Here is a 21,308-nt window from a genome sequence, read left to right on the forward strand (position 1 = left end):
GAAAGGAATATTCTAAAAGCAACTCATGTAAACACCTTAATCGTAATATTGTCTTATTTAGAATAAGGTAAATAATTTGATTACTGATGTCCATGTAAACTTAGTCAATGATTCAAAACGGACACATTTCAAGTGACATGGGAAAAAGACACGGAAAACTTCAGTGAACTTCAGAAAAGCAGCATGCAAATTTCTGGTTAAAAATGAAAGGCCATCAACTGACAAACAGGAAGCATCACCATTCAAGTCAGCAGGAAGAGTCAAAGCTAGTCCACATTTTACTAAACAGTGGCAACCTCTTTAAGTTATTCTTGACTGTGTTGGATTGACTGCTTTGATGCGTTGCAATACGGTAGGGCACTGTTTTGATGCTTACATCTGAAAAAAATATTTTGTTTTTTATTTATTTATTTCATATATATATTTTTTTTTTTTCTTGCCCCCCCCCCGACTCAAGAGTCAAATGTCGCCCATGAGCACAGATATATGATAGTATCGACCCCTGGAGTTACTTAGGTTTGTTACCGTCAAAATACAAATTAAGTAACCAAACCACATTCTTCGTCGGCCGAGCATTCACATCTGCGTTTGGGTACTTGTGTTGAGAATGTTTCTGGCCTTAGGAGGAAATGTCTTTCACTTTTAAAGTGGATTGGATATGCCTGATTCATTTGTGCACATTTTAGGCTGTTTGTTACAATGAATCAGTGGATTCGTTTGAGCCATCAATCAAAAGTGTTTCCAGAAGTGTGCCATTTTACGTGTTCTTTATTTTTTTTTAAATGCAATCTAATCTCTATATATATGTATTATCTGATATCAGATATTTGTATGGTGGTTAACAGTCAGTAGATTTAGTGATTTGGTTTGTTTGGACTGTTCAGTAAAACAAAACAAAAAACCTGGTTTGTTTCATTTATCAGTGTACCTAGGCAGGCATCAATTAATGTTATTAAACAATATATTGATAATTATATTCGTGTGTTTTGCATAGCTTTATATGTTTTTTATTTATTTTTATTTTTATTTTTGTTTCCATGTTTTTCTCCTTGGTTGATATGTTATTGTTTTGGTATTATTATTATCATGATAATATGGTACGGTCATGTGACCTTTGATCACCTGGAGGTAGGCCTATAAAGAGTGGGATATCAGTGTTGTTCATTTGTATGATGAAGAGCCTGCGTGCTCGAAACGTCACATATGCTATGCGATAGTTTTAAAAAAAAATTAATTTTTTGATATTTTTGGAGCTTTGGTGTTGCCGACTTTACATCAAAAAATGTTCCACTAGTTTCTTAGTCGAGCACCCAGTTGAGATTGATGTGCGTGCTTTTGCCTGCTCTTCACTATTGTTTCAGTTATCACTCACAAGTTTTCCAGTAATATGTCTATATCAGTTTTTGTAAGAAAAAAAGTATTTAGTTAAATACGACTATTTACCTATTAAAATATTTTTAGGTTATGATAATATAAGTTGTTTTGTACAATGCATAAGAGTTAGTGAATTTGGAAGTCAGTTTGGAAAATCTTGTTAGCAGTTTGGTTCATTCAGACTGTTTTTATTACTGTTTCAAAAAGCTGATTAATCGATTATCATTCAAAATTGATTCTTTCAAAAGTGGCAAAAATCATTGTTGTCGATAAGTTATGCAAACTAGCTTTTTTTTTGTAGTATATCATATAAAAGTATACGTTGGAGTTTGATGCCATCATGATCCAAATTGTTTGTGTCAGATAAACCTGTTTTTAAGGCTATCAAGTTGAAGAAGAATCATTCTGAGAATTGCTTCTTCCAAGTTTTGCATTGCTTACGGTTCAAACATATCACTTCGCTTAATGTTTTACTTCCAAACAAACTGCTCACATAAAATCAACTGATTTAAAATTCTTCGCGAATCAGTTTGACCAAATCATTCAAAAGAAACAGCTTCTAAGAATAATTCATTCACAGATTTACGACAGTAAATCATAACAAGACCAATGTTAAATGTGTGGGATTCTAACAGCTTAACTCTGTGTTGTCCTTTTTTCTTCACCCACAGTCACCGAAGCCGTGATGAAGACAGGGTCTCAAAGGCTGGGCCGCTTCCCCTACCTGCTAAGATGGTGGAGGAGATGGCAAAAGAGCAGACTGCAGCCAGAGAAGAGAAACAGCTCCCCCCTCTGCCAGGTCAGAGGTCACTACACACGAACACACTGTGATCGAACGTACATTATTCTCAGCCTGGGTTTGTGCACAGGCGGTGACGAGCAGCGGGAGTTTGTCAGTTGTGACAGTGTCTTTCCAACTGCTCCGTCCCGCTGGGTGTCTCTGTGACCTCCCAGAGCGCGACATGCTCCTGTGATGACATTTTTGTGTGTGCGTGTGTATTTTATTCAAATACTCAGTGTGCCTTGATCTTCTCAGAGCCCAAGCCTGTGTACGCTCAACCCGGCCAGCCTGATGTGGACCTGCCTGTTAGTCCGGCAGACGCCCCAGTGCCCAGCGTCACGCATGATGACAGCATCTTACGGTGCGTGCTACTAACTTCAGTGTTTTAGAGATGTTGAGAATGAAATGTCCTAAATGTATGTTTGTGTGTCCACCCTCAGGCCGAGCATGAAGCTGGTGAAGTTTAAGAAGGGCGAGAGCGTCGGGTTGAGACTCGCTGGCGGGAATGACGTTGGGATATTTGTGGCAGGAGTTTTGGAGGACAGTCCTGCTGCTAAAGAGGGCCTGGAGGAGGGAGACCAGATTCTCAGGGTGAGAAAACAATGTTTTGCTTCACTCTAACCTCTTCATGGATTAATTACTGCAACGTCTGACTAAAAGCTGTTTATATAGGCAACTACCTATAAAGGGCACTTTGACAGCGGTTAATTCATCAGGTTGCTGTACTTTTGGTTGCTAGCGATCCACCAATCAGAGCAGTCTGTGTTACTGTGGAAGCGGGAACTCTGGCAAAAGAACTCAACAGTGACTGCCCACTCCCATGAAGCATTGCAAATTCACTCTTAAATAGCTTATGTATTTGTATATAATAAACTTCAGATATATTGTTATGATTCATGGTCCGTTTACTTTTGAGCTTCTGTTTCTGATTCAATTACCTAATTTCCGATTTGATTTGCAGTACATCATGGGATGTGTAGTTCATTTCCTCATAAAAGAGGTTAAGTGCATGGTTATGTAGTCTGTTTACCGATTAAAAATATATTTTTTTCGATTCATAGGTTGCATTGATCCAACTTGGAGCTGTTTAGTTTGATTCACAGCTCCTTGACAAAAATTTTTTTTCAATGCTTTAAATAAATGAATATGAAAAAATAGAATTCTGGAACCATTTTTATAATAACCAGTTTTTATAATAATATACATTTTTGTAATATGCACAAAAATATTTGCAATATGCACAAAAAAATATTAAAATTCACAATAATATTTGCCTTGACTTGAACTAGTGTTATTTTACTATTGTTGAAATGCTTATATACAGTAGTTTATTAATAATTTGAATTAGTTTTTATTTTTTTATTTTTATATTTTCATTTTTTATTTTAATTTCAGTTAAAGTTTTAGTAATTTTGTTGTATGTTTTGACATTTTTATTAGTTTTTAATAATTCTATATAGTTTTATACATTTTTCATTTCAGTTTTAGTTTAGTTATTTTAGTTAAGTTAAACTAAATTAAAATGAGAAATGTTGCCTTAGCAACTACCTGAATAAAGTTTTTTTTCTTCGCAACTACCTGAATAAAGCGTTAAGTTTTTTTTTTTATAATTTATTTCAGTTAATGTTTATTTTATTTCAATTAACAATTTTTTTATGGTTTCCATTTCTAGATAACTATAATAACTCTGGGATGATCTCTTGATTTTCTCTAGATACATTTTTAATAAATTAAATGTATTTATAATGTACACTCCCTTCGACTTCACTATCCATTACCATCTTGGATTTTGAGTTCACCGCTGTGCATTTTGGGATTGTCATATCTGCAAGTAACACGTAATGCTGCCTTAAATTTTTGCCAGTGAGGTATCTAATGAGGCGGCATAATTTGCTGCCCATTATTTGGATCAGGCTTCAGGTCAGGCATCCCAGAGATGCCTAAAATAATGTTTTGTGTCGTTCATGCTAATGCTGTGTGTGTGTGTGTGAATGGGTATTTCTATCTGATGTTGATACCTGCTTGCTTTATGCTTTCTTAGCAGTTGTTTGTGGTGGCGTTTAGCTCTTGTGATGAATAACTTGAGTGGGACTCTTAAAGGCCTGTGGGTGAAGGGAGCTTCGGTGTCCCGGCTTTTATGACCTTCTGTTTACGGGCTCTTTAATAGCAGTCCTAGTTTTATGGCGGTTCCCGCTTCCAAAATGTCCCTCTCGTGCTGTATAGATGCCATTAAACCTCAGTGTGTGTGAAGATGCTTGCTTTCTCTCAGGATGGTTTCCCTGGTGACGTTGGTTTCCATCTCACTGCCAAACGCAGCCTCTTTCTCTTCCTCTCTGGGTTTTTCCAACATGCCTATTCTTTATTCAGAACGCCCACCACACAATCAAATTTTTTCACAAACCTGTCTCAAGAAACAACTTTTTTTTCCCTCTCATACACTAGATCCCTTTAGAGAAAAGTTTTTGTTCTAAATGTCTTTTCTCCGAACCCTTCCCAGGTAAACAATGTGGATTTTGCAAACATCATCCGCGAGGAGGCAGTGCTGTTTCTGCTGGACCTGCCCAAAGGAGAGGAGGTCACCATCCTGGCCCAGAAAAAGAAAGATGGTAAGGATTATATGTCCGCTCGTAAAAGTTAATACGAATCCCTGTTTGTAAACCAATAAGCCCAAAGTATACTTTGGCAATCTGCTTCCAGCAGCGGTCCACGCACTGTCCGCATGACGCAAATTTTCATCATCAGAAGTGTCCCGCGCACACTGTCCATAAGTAAATTCGGGCCTTTATGCTTTCCTAGTGTAATGCATGATACATATCTGGAATATGTGACTTGATTTAGGACGGGGTTTGATTTTGATTTGGGCCAAGACTTGAATGTTTGATTGTTACAACAATGCCTAAATAGCTATTTGGCCTGTGACATCAGTAGAAAATAGCATCAGAGGACAAGCACTGTAATAAGATTACAAAGAAAAGATAAATCAATGACATAATCTAGCTGGATGCGCTATGCCAAACTAGACGTATTAGAGAGATCTCATTGCTTGATTGGAAATTAATGATATATGAGCAATATCACTCGAGTACGAGAGCGATACCGGCTCTATATCAGCATGGCTGTGATTAGGCACGAGACCCGGCTAGAACAAGCGGAGTGATACAAAATTGTGAAAGGGCGTTCCTGTAGCGATACCAGTACAATATCTCACGGTTCTCAACCAATCAGATTTGAGAACCAGAACGAACTGTTGTATAAATTGTGATATCTTGTGCTAGCCAATCAAAAGAGTTAGCACTAGGCTAAGCTAGATCAAAAGTGTGCATTATTGTGCTGTCTTCTTATAGCTAATCAAAGCAGCTTTTCTTAACCAGTTAAAGCTAGATTAAGCTCAATACCTTATCAGAAACAAATGTATGGAAGGATATTTTCAAAAGGAATTGCAAATTGTATTTTCAGTTGCGTTTTCCATATATGGACGCATACATTGTGACATAATCCAAACTTACAAATCTTGCATTACCGTTTGCGTTTTTGCTTTCGCGAACGCTTAGTGAGTGCCAAATTTCAAATGGAAAAGCAAAGTTTGTTTGCAACTGCATTTCCCATGTCTTACGAGTTATGAGCCTGTCATATTTAAATAGCAATATTAATTACCACGTCTGCTTTTTCACTCTCTCTGCGTCGCGCATGTAACCTGCCAAAACTCACATGGAATCGCAGTTCCTTTAGCATTTGAATTCCCGATGCCTTACACGGAAAGCTGTCAATCAGTGTCAGGGGCGGGACTATACTATGAGGCGTGTTTGTATTGGGAAGTGATGTCACTCACAGACGATTATGTCGATTGCTTTGAACAATGGATGTAATCGGTAAAGGCTCTGCTAAAGCCAGCTGCCAATCCGATAGACGTGTGTGAACGAACAGATAGTGCAACCCAGGGCACCTTACAGTACAGTGCAATTCTACACTTATTATATTATATTTTATTCCTCTCTTTTAATCTATAATAGAGCGTCCACACCTAAGTTTCGCACCTGTCTTAAGATCTTTTAATATAATAATATAATGTGGAAGAGTGAGGAAAATCTGGGGTGGGATAGGGTCTTGTACAACATTATATTATGAAAGTTAAATAATCAAACATAATCAAATCATAATTTACCGATCCACCAAGCTGGTTTCTGCTGGTCAGACTGATCTGGTTCTTTGATGGTTTTATAGGGATTTTGGACACTTGTCAGACTGTCTGACAAGCTAAACCAGAAAAGATCAGCAAAACCACTTTAAACTGTTTCAAACTTTTCATCAGGACTCCAAAATAATAATAACATAAATCTCTTTGCTTCCCAGTATACAGACGCATTGTAGAGTCTGACGTAGGTGACTCGTTCTACATCAGGACCCATTTTGAGTACGAGAAGGAGTCACCCTACGGCCTGAGCTTCAATAAGGGGGAGGTCTTCAGAGTAGTCGACACCCTTTACAACGGCAAACTGGGCTCTTGGCTTGCCATCCGCATCGGCAAGAACCACCAGGAGGTGGAGCGGGGCATAATCCCCAACAAGAATAGGTGCTGAAGCCATTTGTACTAGTTCATTGAGTCGTGCGTTTGATGTGTTGAGTTATTCAAGTTTGAGCTGTTGTTTTGTGTTCTCTACAGGGCTGAGCAGCTATCGAGTGTCCAGTACACTCTCCCAAAGACTCCAGGAGGGGATCGGGCCGACTTCTGGAGGTTCAGAGGCCTCCGTAGCTCCAAACGCAACCTGAGGAAGAGCAGAGAGGACCTTTCTGCTCAACCTGTCCAAACAAAGTTCCCCGCTTATGAAAGAGTGGTGCTTCGAGAAGGTAGGCTGTTTATTAGGGCTGGGTTTTGACACAAATTTCACGATTCGATTCTCATTCACAAGCTTTCGATTCGATTACCGATTCGATTCGATTCGATTCAATATCGATTATTTTGGATATATATATCAGGTACAGTACATACCAAATTTTCTCAAGGAAAAAAAAAATCTCTCAACTATGCTTTAAAATATACATGAGAGTCAGTTGGTACTACATTACTATAATACTGAAGGTTAAAATTGACTGATTTGTTAAAATTACACTAAATTGCTTTTTTTTAAATAATAAAGTTACAATTACATAATATTTCTACTTCAATTCGTTTTTTTTATATAAACATAATGGTGGCTGTCATAAAAACTTGATGGATTTATTAAAACATAAATTAAACATTGAAGAACAGTAAAATTTATAGTGAATGTTATATGGTGCATATATTTAGCAAAATGCCCCTCTCTACAGTTTAAGTACCAACGCACAATGCTTATTGTGATATATTGGATGGGAGGTGTGCTTCAATGTTCCATCCATTAACTGAAAACAGGCTAGACTAATCGATTCTTGGGATTTAAGAATTGATATCGTTCCGTAAAAATGAGAATCGATTAATATCGAGATATCGATATTTTTTACCCAGCCCTACTGTTTATAGACCTGCTTTTAGTTGCTATGGTTATTTCGGGTTTGAGCATCTATTTTTAAAGCTTTGCTAATCAGTTTCAGTTTGTCTGTGGAAGTTTGCAGGAAATAACCTGATAGCCTTGCAACGAAGGAAAACCTTTTGTAGAAATCTAGTTAACCTGTTGTTTCTTCTGCATAAAAAGCTGGTTTCTTGAGGCCGGTGGTCATTTTCGGGCCTATTGCGGATGTCGCAAGAGAGAAACTGTCCAGAGAGGAGCCTGACGTCTTTGAACTTGCAAGTAAGTTCTGTGTAAAAAGGTTTTCAGCGTTTTTTAATTTAGTTAACTGCCATCCCGCTTTCCATCTGCTCAGCTCGTGAGCATTGTCTCACAGACCCTGCAAAGACCCGGCTGGTGTCTCATGATTCTGTTTGTGCTGCTAGGACAAGCATGCAGTGCTGGACATCACCCCCAATGCGGTGGATCGTCTGAATTATGCTCAATGGTACCCCATCGTGGTGTTCCTGAATCCTGACAGCAAGCAGGGTGTCAAGAACATGAGGATGATACGGAGGGCGGGGCCTACACTGACCAGGAGCTGGATGAAACCATGAATGACGAGGTGGGCCTGCCCAGCGAGCCTGCCATCACACGCTCATCTGAACCTGTCCGAGAGGACCTGCCGGTCATCCAGGACGCAACTGGGTACCCGAGCTACCAGCATGCTGTGCCGCAACCGGAGCCAGTTAACCGCATCGACCCAGCCGGGTTTAAGATGGCAGCGCCTCAGCAGGTACAGAATATGAGTACCATGTGTGTGTGTGTGTTGGTTACTTTGTTCATTTCAGTGGGACTTCTGTAAGTTTGAGCATAACATGGGCCATTTCTGCTATGCAGTGCTTTTTGAAATCTCTAACTTTTAAAAAATGAATATGCTTGTGTTGTGTTTTAATGAAGTATTTCTATTAGAGATGCTCAGGCACTAAATTATTAAAAAATATATGAATTATAACCTATTCACATACTGGCAAGAAAATGAGTTAAGATGAACCTGATAGGATAGAAATAAGAATCTAAAGTGAGGAGCGTTAGCTTACACGAGTATTAACTTGATAATTTTTTTTAATTTTATTATTATTTTTAAATATTTGTTTAGTTTACATAAGTATGTTAGCTTGCTAAATTTGTATGTATGTATTTATTTATTTATCATTTATCTGTTTTATATAAGGTTACTTTGTAGCTTGTTATATTTTAATCTTGGTTTTAACAGTCTTTTAAAATATATACATTTTTCTTTCTATCAAACAAGATGGAATGATTCAAGTCAGACCAATTAATAGCACAAAACATCACAAAATTATATCAAATCTGTTGTTAATTCTTGCTGATGTTTGTGCTGATGTCACTTCCTAGAGGACAAGGTCATTAAGGAACAGGCTTTTGTTAGTTAAAGGGATAAAGTTAGGCTTTAGGGCTTTGTTAGTCATTAAGATATACAGAAGACTGACAGGATGAAAAGTATACTTAAGGACACCGGGAGAAATAATTGCAATTACATTTTTTATGTTACTAATGAATACCACTTGAAAAATATCATCTGCTCAAAAATAATTTACGTTTCTTGAAATACACCCTGTTAGTTGTGAAATTGAGTGCATTTGCGTGTACAATGAATTCTGATAACGATCATTCAATTAAATACCAGACAACAAAACATTTACATGAGATTTAAATTTTTCTCTTTTTTTTCCTGGTGATTCTTACTAATATGGATTCTATCGTTTTGAGTTTAATATGTTAGCTAATCAGAATGTGAAAATGTACAGCATAGTAGAAATTACCATATAACACAACAAAACCCATTTTCCGTCGTTTGGGATGTTATCTGAAATGTAAACCTTTATTTTCTGCCTCAATAGCATTTTAAACTGCATATGCAGCAGGACTGGACCACTACCTAGTTTTCTGCTTCCTGTAAAGCTAAAGACACTTGATGTGAGCTAGTTTATATGATCAGACGACATTCTTTTCCAGACAAACTCTTATTCAGCTTTCAGTAGCTACCAGTTAACCTGGTTATGGATGCTTTGGTTGTTGTAGCTGCTAGTTGTAGCTGGTGCTGTTGGCAGCGCGTGTCTGTAACCTCTTTGCCCCGTACTCCACAGCAAGCTGAGGTCGCTCTGGCCTCGCCGCCCCCTCCCTCTGCAGCGGCAGCAGCGCCCCCTGCTGTCCAACCAACCGCGCCACTAGCGGGTACGGACCCAGAGGAGCCGTCTGGCACCCCTCAGGCCGACACCCTTAACAGCCCCGTCCCTGTTCCTGACCCCCAGCCCGAACCTGAGCTCGCTCAGCCCCCAACACACGACCCCCCCCAGTTGCTTCCTCCTGGCCCAGATCCAAAGGTACCAGCAGCACCGGAAGCTGGACCCGCTTCCGGCCCGTTTCGGCCTGGTTCAGCCCAGCTCTTTCTTTCTCAACCTTGCCTGTGTCTATCACTCTTTTTTTTGACTCCTCCCACTCCACTGTGTGCATGAATGCTCCGCCCACCCCACGCGTGTGCTGCTTGTGTTCCTCTGACACTACGGCAGAGACTGTGTAACTGGTACACATGCACCACAGGAGGACGAGGGCCCGTTGCATAAGTAGAAGTGCAGTCTCCTCACTTGTTGCCTCGTACTTCCTCTTGCATGGCTCCTAATTTATGACGTTTCTTTCAGCTTGTTCTGTCTGTAGTAGGGCTGGGCGATATATTGAATAGTCATGATATGAATGCGACGGCTGTTTGAAATGGTGCAACTTTGCGAATGTGTGACGATTTTAATGCACACTTTATTCGGCTAATATGTTTCTGGACTTTTTTCCCTTGCAGTTCTGAGTTTTTATCTCACAATTCTGACTTTTTTTCCTTGTAATTCTGCTTTTATACCTTGCAATTCTGGGTTTGTATTTCTTTCGCAATCCTGAGTTTGTGTCTCTGAAATATAAACTCAGAATTGGGAGGAAAAACTACAGATTGTGAGATATAAACTTTGATCTCTCAGATTTGTGAGAAAAAAGGCTGAATTGTGAGATTTAAACTCAGAATTGCAAGATATAAATGTGGGGGTGGGGGGTTAAGAATTCGAGTCATAAAAATTTTAATCAGTACAAACAGTCCACTTTAAGGAGTCAATTCATAACTGTTTCAGTGATTCATCAGCATCACTAACAATTTTCACATATTTTTATAATTGTTTTTTTTTTTATATATATATTAAAATGTTTAAGTAAAATTTTACATATTATACAATTTATTTTATTGTGTAATGCTATTGTTTGCATCAACATTAAAATTTTCACTGGAATATTTTTCCCCATATTGTTTGCTTTTATGTATTATTTTGTTAGTGCATATCATTTTAAATAATTCTTTGTTTTATTTATTGAAAAGCTGTGTAAAACAGGATTATTGAAACCTTGATTTACTGCGTGTACTATGCTGTTTGATGTAAACAATGGATTTTTTTTTACAATTTTTTAAGCTATATCGCCTGGCCCTAATCTGTAGTGATAGCTGTAACGGTAGCGTTTGGCTTTGACCTGAATCACATCTGTACGGACGGCCACTAGATGCACTGTAGAAGTGTCACTTAATTGCAAACGGACCTTTCCCTGATTTGCAAGAATGGATTTTCTGTAGTTGCATGTTCATTTAACCTGCAGACAGTACTTACAGCAATGTAAAAGGAAAACAACTGGACTAATCCTGCATAATGTCTTCATAACCAATGTTCCTTTTCATAGATGAAGACGTTATGTAAGAGCTTTTGTGATTATGTTAACTTGTCTTATAGGAGGCGTTGGACCTTTTACAGCTCTACTGTCTTCAGGCTATACTTTGAAGCTTGAGAAGGAGCCTTCAAACAATGAACAAAGACATCTTTAAAGCTCCACTTGGTCCTATTATAAATGTATTAGATTTTGCTAAAGATTAGGAATCAAAGAAGTGTAACCAAGTGGAGTTGCTGTACATGCTGAAGGGCTTCTTTTCAAAATGTAGTAATGTAGAGCTGAGTTGCAAATTCGTAAGATGCTTGTTTTATTGCATAATGAATTAATGAGTTATTAATGTTTTTTTCTGTTCAGGAGTGAGTTTAGCTTCAGTGCTTGCAAGGCACCACTGCATGTACATTTACTGAAAGTTCATTTAATACTATTAATAATTAATAATTGAGAGCCAATAATAATTTAGCACCATATCAGAATGATTTCTGAAGGATCATGTGACACTGAAGACTGGAGTAATGATGCTGAAAATTCAGCTTTGCATCACAGGAATAAATTACATTTTAAAATCTATTCAAATAAAGAACTATTATTTGAACATTTTAAATTAAAATAATGTTTCTCGGTATTACTATTTTTACTATATTTTACTCAAATAAATCTAGCCATGGTTAACACAAGAGACTGCTTTCAAAAACATTTGAATTTTTTAAAAGGTTTTTAAAAAATCTAACATTTTGAAGTTTGCTAATTTTTTTCCTTCTGGAATAAAACCACATTATTTTAAAATATTGTGATTTTTTACTGTATGTAAAAACATGCTTACTTTTTTACTGCCTTGCAAGCACTTATTTTTCCTGAAGGAAATACTAATTTACTACTTAAATATTTCTTTGTAGTTAATTTGAAATATTTTGCCTGTTTTATTTTTTTATTTTTTTTTAACCTTTAAAAATGTGCCAGATCTGTTTAATTTAATGACTTAACGACTGAGGTTGTTTTTGCAAATGTATATAAATAGGAAATATCCTTTTCATAGCCTTTTCAATCATTCCGGCTCTGACAGTTGATGTTTTGTCCCTCACAGATGTATAAAAAGGATCTGTACAGCATGGATGAGGCGGTGCGAGTGAACCACAGTGTGAAGCCTCCCCCTCCCCACCACCAGCAGCAGCAGCAGCCTTTAGGCCCCCCCACCTCGCTCTCCTACAGCCACCAGCCTGTCTACCAGGACCAACAGCCATACCGCCAGTACGAACACCCGCCTTATGGCTATGACGGTGGCGGCTACGCACAACCAAAGCCTCACAATTACGACCCGCACCTGCACTACGACAGCCGTGTTCCTCACTACAACGAGCAGTGGCCCCCTTACGACCAGCAGCAGACTTCACCCCAACCGCCGCCCACGTCCGGCTACGCTCAGGCCCACCAGCCTCCTCCTCCTCCACTGGGGTACGAACCCCGCTCTCCATACGAGGACGGCCCAACCAGGGATTTCAGCCCCCCTCAGTCCCAATACGATGGTGTGTCCCCAATGAGCTACGATAACCGGCCGCGGCACGCTAAACCCGCTCCTGCGCGCTACGAAGAGCCGCCTCCTCCAGTCTCCTACGACGCCCGCTCACCCTTCGAGTCCGATCCGCATGGATTCCCAGGCAATGCGCATCGCTCCCCTGATCCGCCCAAGCAGTATTACGGCGACGCTGCAATGCTCAGCCCCCAACACACGACCCCCCCCAGTTGCTTCCTCCTGGCCCAGATCCAAAGGTACCAGCAGCACCGGAAGCTGGACCCGCTTCCGGCCCGTTTCGGCCTGGTTCAGCCCAGCTCTTTCTTTCTCAACCTTGCCTGTGTCTATCACTCTTTTCTTTGACTCCTCCCACTCCACTATCTGCATGAATGCTCCGCCCACCCCACGCGTGTGCTGCTTGTGTTCCTCTGACACTACGGCAGAGACTGTGTAACTGGTACACATGCACCACAGGAGGACGAGGGCCCGTTGCATAAGTAGAAGTGCAGTCTCCTCACTTGTTGCCTCGTACTTCCTCTTGCATGGCTCCTAATTTATGACGTTTCTTTCAGCTTGTTCTGTCTGTAGTAGGGCTGGGCGATATATTGAATAGTCATGATATGAATGCGACGGCTGTTTGAAATGGTGCAACTTTGCGAATGTGTGACGATTTTAATGCACACTTTATTCGGCTAATATGTTTCTGGACTTTTTTCCCTTGCAGTTCTGAGTTTTTATCTCACAATTCTGACTTTTTTTCCTTGTAATTCTGCTTTTATACCTTGCAATTCTGGGTTTGTATTTCTTTCGCAATCCTGAGTTTGTGTCTCTGAAATATAAACTCAGAATTGGGAGGAAAAACTACAGATTGTGAGATATAAACTTTGATCTCTCAGATTTGTGAGAAAAAAGGCTGAATTGTGAGATTTAAACTCAGAATTGCAAGATATAAATGTGGGGGTGGGGGGTTAAGAATTCGAGTCATAAAAATTTTAATCAGTACAAACAGTCCACTTTAAGGAGTCAATTCATAACTGTTTCAGTGATTCATCAGCATCACTAACAATTTTCACATATTTTTATAATTGTTTTTTTTTTTATATATATATTAAAATGTTTAAGTAAAATTTTACATATTATACAATTTATTTTATTGTGTAATGCTATTGTTTGCATCAACATTAAAATTTTCACTGGAATATTTTTCCCCATATTGTTTGCTTTTATGTATTATTTTGTTAGTGCATATCATTTTAAATAATTCTTTGTTTTATTTATTGAAAAGCTGTGTAAAACAGGATTATTGAAACCTTGATTTACTGCGTGTACTATGCTGTTTGATGTAAACAATGGATTTTTTTTTACAATTTTTTAAGCTATATCACCTGGCCCTAATCTGTAGTGATAGCTGTAACGGTAGCGTTTGGCTTTGACCTGAATCACATCTGTACGGACGGCCACTAGATGCACTGTAGAAGTGTCACTTAATTGCAAACGGACCTTTCCCTGATTTGCAAGAATGGACTTCTGTAGTTGCATGTTCATTTAACCTGCAGACAGTACTTACAGCAATGTAAAAGGAAAACAACTGGACTAATCCTGCATAATGTCTTCATAACCAATGTTCCTTTTCATAGATGAAGACGTTATGTAAGAGCTTTTGTGATTATGTTAACTTGTCTTATAGGAGGCGTTGGACCTTTTACAGCTCTACTGTCTTCAGGCTATACTTTGAAGCTTGAGAAGGAGCCTTCAAACAATGAACAAAGACATCTTTAAAGCTCCACTTGGTCCTATTATAAATGTATTAGATTTTGCTAAAGATTAGGAATCAAAGAAGTGTAACCAAGTGGAGTTGCTGTACATGCTGAAGGGCTTCTTTTCAAAATGTAGTAATGTAGAGCTGAGTTGCAAATTCGTAAGATGCTTGTTTTATTGCATAATGAATTAATGAGTTATTAATGTTTTTTTCTGTTCAGGAGTGAGTTTAGCTTCAGTGCTTGCAAGGCACCACTGCATGTACATTTACTGAAAGTTCATTTAATACTATTAATAATTAATAATTGAGAGCCAATAATAATTTAGCACCATATCAGAATGATTTCTGAAGGATCATGTGACACTGAAGACTGGAGTAATGATGCTGAAAATTCAGCTTTGCATCACAGGAATAAATTACATTTTAAAATCTATTCAAATAAAGAACTATTATTTGAACATTTTAAATTAAAATAATGTTTCTCGGTATTACTATTTTTACTATATTTTACTCAAATAAATCTAGCCATGGTTAACACAAGAGACTGCTTTCAAAAACATTTGAATTTTTTAAAAGGTTTTTAAAAAATCTAACATTTTGAAGTTTGCTAATTTTTTTCCTTCTGGAATAAAACCACATTATTTTAAAATATTGTGATTTTTTACTGTATGTAAAAACATGCTTACTTTTTTACTGCCTTGCAAGCACTTATTTTTCCTGGAGGAAATACTAATTTACTACTTAAATATTTCTTTGTAGTTAATTTGAAATATTTTGCCTGTTTTATTATTATTTATTTTTTTTACCTTTAAAAATGTGCCAGATCTGTTTAATTTAATGACTTAACGACTGAGGTTGTTTTTGCAAATGTATATAAATAGGAAATATCCTTTTCATAGCCTTTTCAATCATTCCGGCTCTGACAGTTGATGTTTTGTCCCTCACAGATGTATAAAAAGGATCTGTACAGCATGGATGAGGCGGTGCGAGTGAACCACAGTGTGAAGCCTCCCCCTCCCCACCACCAGCAGCAGCAGCAGCCTTTAGGCCCCCCCACCTCGCTCTCCTACAGCCACCAGCCTGTCTACCAGGACCAACAGCCATACCGCCAGTACGAACACCCGCCTTATGGCTATGACGGTGGCGGCTACGCACAACCAAAGCCTCACAATTACGACCCGCACCTGCACTACGACAGCCGTGTTCCTCACTACAACGAGCAGTGGCCCCCTTACGACCAGCAGCAGACTTCACCCCAACCGCCACCCGTGTCCGGCTACCCTCAGGGCCACCAGCCTCCTCCTCCCCCCCAACTGGGGTACGAACCCCGCTCTCCATACGAGGATGGCCCAACCAGGGATTTCAGCCCCCCTCAGTCCCAATACGATGGCGTGTCACCAATGAGCTACGATAACCGGCCGCGGCAAGCTAAACCCGCCACGGCGCGCTACGAAGAACCGCCCCCTCCGGTCTCCTACGACGCCCGCTCTCCCTTCGAGTCCGATCCACATGGTTTCCCAGGCAATGCGCATCGCTCCCCTGATCCGCCCAAGCAGTATTACGGTGATGCTGCAATGAGACCCTCGTACAACCCTGGATCGCCGAACCGAACGTATAAACCAGCACCACACGAGCCCGTGATGAACTCTGAACCTCCTGCTCCGCCTCCCAAACCCGAGGCCGTCTTGTCTTCAGGAGAACCAGCTCACCCTGCAGCTCCCAAACCATTGCCGCCTCCCCACAAGGATGATGATGATGATGATGATGATGATGAAGACCCTGCCATGAAGCCCCAGTCTGTGCTCAACAGGGTCAAAATGTTCGAGAACAAGCGCTCCGTGTCCGTAGACCGAGCCAAGGATACGCCGGAAGTAGCGGGAATCAGGGTATATTTCTGTCCGCTTGATACTGAACCTAGACTTTTCCATTGAGGGCTTTGTTGTTAATGGTTTATTAAGTTTATTTGCATCCACATAACAACTTAATATTTTAGTGTCGACTTTTGCACAGACAAGAAGGACTTCAGAAAATGTATAAATCTAGTTTTTGTATGTGAACATGTGATGACAGAATGGATGTACTTTCTTCTTCAGCCCACAGATCTCCCAAAACCTGTGAGCACACCGGATCCTGTGCTTAAAGCCAACTCTCTCAGCAACCTAGAGCAGGAGAAACCCTCTTACAGGTACAACCACATGCTTACAGTACCGTTCAAAAGTTTGGGGTTGGTAAGATTCTTTTTTTCCTCAAAAACTGTTTTCAAAAGTTTCTTATGCTCACCAAGGCTGCATTTATTTGATCAAAAATACAGTAATACAGTAAAATTGTAAAATATTATTGCAGTTTAAAACAACAGTTTTCAATTTTAATATATTTTAATATGTAATTTATTTCTGTGATGCAAAGCTGAATTTTCAGCATTATTACTCCAGTCTTCAGTGTCACATGATCCTTCAGAAATCATTCTAATTTACTGATTTGATGGTCAAGAAACATTATTATCATTATTGAAACAGGGTTATTATAGATAGATAAAAATAAAACCATAAAAACAGTTTCATTACTTGAAATAAAATAAATGTAAAATATATATACAAAAAGAAAACTATTTCAGTTAGTTGACAAGGCAGCATTTCTCAAATTAATTTGGTTTATCTTTATATACTAAAATTGACTTAAACTGAAATAAAAAACGATATAGATATTTTAAAACAACAACCAAAAAAATGACAAAAACACAACAAAATTACTAAAAATTAACTAAAATGAAAATGAAAACAAAATATACAATTCAATTTAAAATCTTAACAAAAACTGTAATAGTATTTCAATGATAAAAATAATTTTGTCATTATAAATCTTAACTGTCACTTTTGATCATTTTAATGTGACCTTGCTGAATAAAAGTATTCATTTCTTTAAAAAAAAAAAAATCTTACTGACCCCAAACTTTTGAGCATTATTATATATGTACACCTACAACCGTCAACCAAGCCCTTATTTAAAACAAAAGGATCTGAATTGACTGGAAAAGTCATGGGAAATCATTAGCCAGAGAGCATGTGAACTGTGGAGTAACCCAGAAGTAATATCAACTATTTGATTGGATTGTCTTAAGTTACCACATTCTTATGTATTGGAAGTGTCAATCGCTTCCATGAGCCGCCCAAACCGTCTCAGCCCCAGATCACATATCCTTTTGCCAGGTACCGTCTAACTCGCTACACAGACATTGTTTACTCTTGTATGTTGACGGGACTCTTGTACATATCATACACACTCTTGCACACACTTTCTGCTTCAGGTCGGAGTCTGTGGAGAAGGTGAGTCCTGTCGACAAGAGGTACGAGCCCCTGCCGCCCGTCAACCCGTCACCTGCTCCATACAGCCAGCCCACACCTGCTGCTCCACCCACATCCCTGCCCAAACTCCGCAACATCGAGGGTAAGAATGAGTCTTGTGTGTTCAACTAGTCAAGAAACATTATTATCATTATTGAAACAGGGTTATTATAGTAAAATAAAAATAAAACCATAAAAACAGTTTCATTACTTGAAATAAAATAAATGTAAAATATATATACAAAAAGAAAACTATTTCAGTTAGTTGACAAGGCAGCATTTCTCAAATTAATTTGGTTTATCTTTATATACTAAAATTGACTTAAACTGAAATAAAAAACGATATAGATATTTTAAAACAACAACCAAAAAAATGACAAAAACACAACAAAATTACTAAAAATTAACTAAAATGAAAATGAAAACAAAATATACAATTCAATTTAAAATCTTAACAAAAACTGTAATAGTATTTCAATGATAAAAATAATTTTGTCATTATAAATCTTAACTGTCACTTTTGATCATTTTAATGTGACCTTGCTGAATAAAAGTATTCATTTCTTTAAAAAAAAAAAAATCTTACTGACCCCAAACTTTTGAGCATTATTATATATGTACACCTACAACCGTCAACCAAGCCCTTATTTAAAACAAAAGGATCTGAATTGACTGGAAAAGTCATGGGAAATCATTAGCCAGAGAGCATGTGAACTGTGGAGTAACCCAGAAGTAATATCAACTATTTGATTGGATTGTCTTAAGTTACCACATTCTTATGTATTGGAAGTGCAAAATAACTATGTTTTATTGTTCACATGATTAATTTCAAATTGCATTCTGTTTCACTCTATTTTTACACCGTAGTGGTTAGCATATACAGTATGTGTTGTTAGTGGAGAATGTTAATGCAATCCAATAGTACCCTCTGCTAATACAGTTAAGATCTTTCCTTTTGATGATTTTCATCTTCTCCCAGAGCCCCAGAGCCCCAGAAAGCTCAGCCGCGTGCAGGGGACGATGTGGTGCGCTCCAACCACTATGACCCAGATGAAGATGAAGAGTATTACAGGAAGCAGTTGTCGTATTTTGACCGCCGCAGCTTTGACAACAAGGCCATGAATCAGCCCAACACTGGAATCAATCGCTTCCATGAGCCGCCCAAACCGTCTCAGCCCCAGATCGCATATCCTTTTGCCAGGTACCGTCTTGCATAAGCTTTAACTATTAATTATTAAAAACTACTTTAAAAAAATTTAAGATTAATTTCACACCATAAATAATTTATTACAAAAAAAGCAAAGGAAACTATGAAAATAATCATTCCTATGTAGCTCCTAAATAGTAATATTTCCTAAGGATTTGGGAGTTTTTCAGTCTAGATCAAATGATAAAATCTATGCTTAGAAAACATTTAAAAACTAGCAAATAAAATCAAGATAAAGTTTAAATGTAACTTCTATATGAGAAATAATAAGAAATGTCTTTAAGTCTCCAAAGTTAATGAAGCACAGCTCTTGCATAGTGTATGGCCATATTGTCAATATTGTTATATTGCCAGAATTTCAGAAATCAGTGGTAATACTAATGAAATCGCATGATTTTGATACCACATCAAAAAGTGAATGCATTGTTTAAATGCATCACCCCTCTCCCTGATCTCCCAGTGAACTCGCTGCCAGATCCTCACAGCTCTCCCAAAGCCAAACCGGATCAGTCGGCTCTCAGAGCTCCCACCCGGGATGACCCCATCCAGACCAGCTACCTGCCCCCCAAGTCTTCTATCAATGGCACAGATGCCCCTCCCAAGACGCTAGGCGTCCCTACCAGCTACAACCCCTACGTCCCCAAGCCTTACACCAGCTCCGCCCGACCCTTCGAGCGCAAGTTCGAGAGCCCCAAATTCAACCACAACCTGCTTCCCAACGACACCCAGTCCAAACCCAGTGTGAACAACAACCTGAAACCTCAAATCTCGCCCCAGCCCCTGGACACCGACAGCGGGGTCGACACTTTCACGCGCACCATGGTCTGAAGTTCCTGAAGCCCGTGGAACTGCGTCTACCACACTGTGCGTCTATGACCCCTGATGGTTGGTCTTTTGCTCTAAAATCCTCCGACTCCTCGTCGGGTACGCTGTCCTTTCTCTCTGTCCTTTAATGGGTCTTTTGGGATCGAGATTGAAGCTGTTTGGAAACAGCTATTCATCTTGTGGTTTCGTTTCATTTTCTGGGTTCTCTGAATTAACATCTCGCGCTCAGAGCCATCCTGATCACATGATGCTTTCCCTGAGCGGTCTGTGCGCTTTGCTTTGCTTTATCGTTTTATCACCAGTCTCAATTGCAAATGCACTTAATGTCTCTTTAGCTCTTATTCATTCACAGTTAATCCATGTAATATTGTTAAATGTGACTGGAACTGACACACATCATTGGGTTCAGTATGGCCACGTTTGAGGAAGACAACCAGGAGTGAATCCATCGAAATTAGCATTCACTGTGTGTATGAATACAGGAGTCACTCCTGATCTTGTGATGGTTAACATGGTAATGTGGCTGTAAATAAGAAATATAGATGCCAACAAATAAACCATTTGCTATTTTAACATGTTTTTTGTGAACTAAACTCAGTGTGTACAGAACTGGATTAAGTGTTCAAAAGAGGAGTGACTTAAATTTAGCTGCAGTGTGAAAACGGCATGTCTAAACCATAGACTGTATAAAAACATGGATGTAGTGTCCGTGACGTCACCTGTTAAGTTTCTGATGAGCGTTTTTGAAGCTCAAAGTGGGCAGAACCGGCCGTCCCCATCTTGGCAGCGCGTCACTCCCGGATATCGAAAATGGGCAAAAAGACGGGAGCTGGTTGCTGAAACCACGCCCACCTAGCTCGACGGTGGTGACAGCAGCAGCAATCCACCTGTCACTCAAGTGGCCACGCCCTTAATTATGCAGAACTTTAAGGCTTAATATAATTTAAACGGATGAGTTATAAAAAATTCTCCCCCCTCACAGTTGTCATGAAGGGCAAAATTAGCTATATAGACCAAAATAATTTTTTGAACCAGGCTATAAACATGTTTTTTTCTGCTGTAAAATTGGGCATTTTAACATGGGGAGTCTATGGGATTGACTCCCTTTTGCAGCCAGCCTCTAGCGGCCAGTTGACGAATTACAGTTTAAGTCACTTCCTTGTTGGCTTCACAAGAGAGAGCGGGAGGTTGCCGCTCAATTTAAACTTTATTTTGAGTTCTACTTGTGAACAATGCACATTTCTTAATATTAAGCCTAAAATGTGTTTTAATGTC

General features: G+C 38.9%; 1 protein-coding gene across 1 annotated transcript in view; it reads left to right on the forward strand.

Annotated features, from left to right (window-relative positions):
- LOC107739097 (tight junction protein ZO-1-like) overlaps positions 1-21,308 on the forward strand; it is a 115,108-nt gene that overhangs the window by 89,168 nt on the left and 4,632 nt on the right. Inside the window, exons 12-27 of the mRNA XM_016551095.1 lie at positions 2,046-2,173; positions 2,411-2,516; positions 2,596-2,746; positions 4,653-4,761; positions 6,506-6,725; positions 6,816-7,000; positions 7,825-7,920; positions 8,015-8,049; positions 8,159-8,413; positions 9,789-10,025; positions 12,476-13,064; positions 16,200-16,546; positions 16,754-16,845; positions 18,981-19,202; positions 19,563-19,579; positions 19,669-20,132. Coding sequence (XP_016406581.1) covers positions 2,046-2,173; positions 2,411-2,516; positions 2,596-2,746; positions 4,653-4,761; positions 6,506-6,725; positions 6,816-7,000; positions 7,825-7,920; positions 8,015-8,049; positions 8,159-8,413; positions 9,789-10,025; positions 12,476-13,064; positions 16,200-16,546; positions 16,754-16,845; positions 18,981-19,202; positions 19,563-19,579; positions 19,669-20,036 — 3,157 coding nt within the window. The 3' untranslated portion in view covers positions 20,037-20,132. The remainder of the gene's footprint in view (positions 1-2,045; positions 2,174-2,410; positions 2,517-2,595; positions 2,747-4,652; positions 4,762-6,505; positions 6,726-6,815; positions 7,001-7,824; positions 7,921-8,014; positions 8,050-8,158; positions 8,414-9,788; positions 10,026-12,475; positions 13,065-16,199; positions 16,547-16,753; positions 16,846-18,980; positions 19,203-19,562; positions 19,580-19,668; positions 20,133-21,308) is intronic.

The sequence above is a fragment of the Sinocyclocheilus rhinocerous genome, unplaced genomic scaffold, assembly GCF_001515625.1.
Source record: "Sinocyclocheilus rhinocerous isolate Xijiao unplaced genomic scaffold, SAMN03320098_v1.1 scaffold675, whole genome shotgun sequence".
Classification (NCBI taxonomy): Eukaryota; Metazoa; Chordata; class Actinopteri; order Cypriniformes; family Cyprinidae; genus Sinocyclocheilus; species Sinocyclocheilus rhinocerous.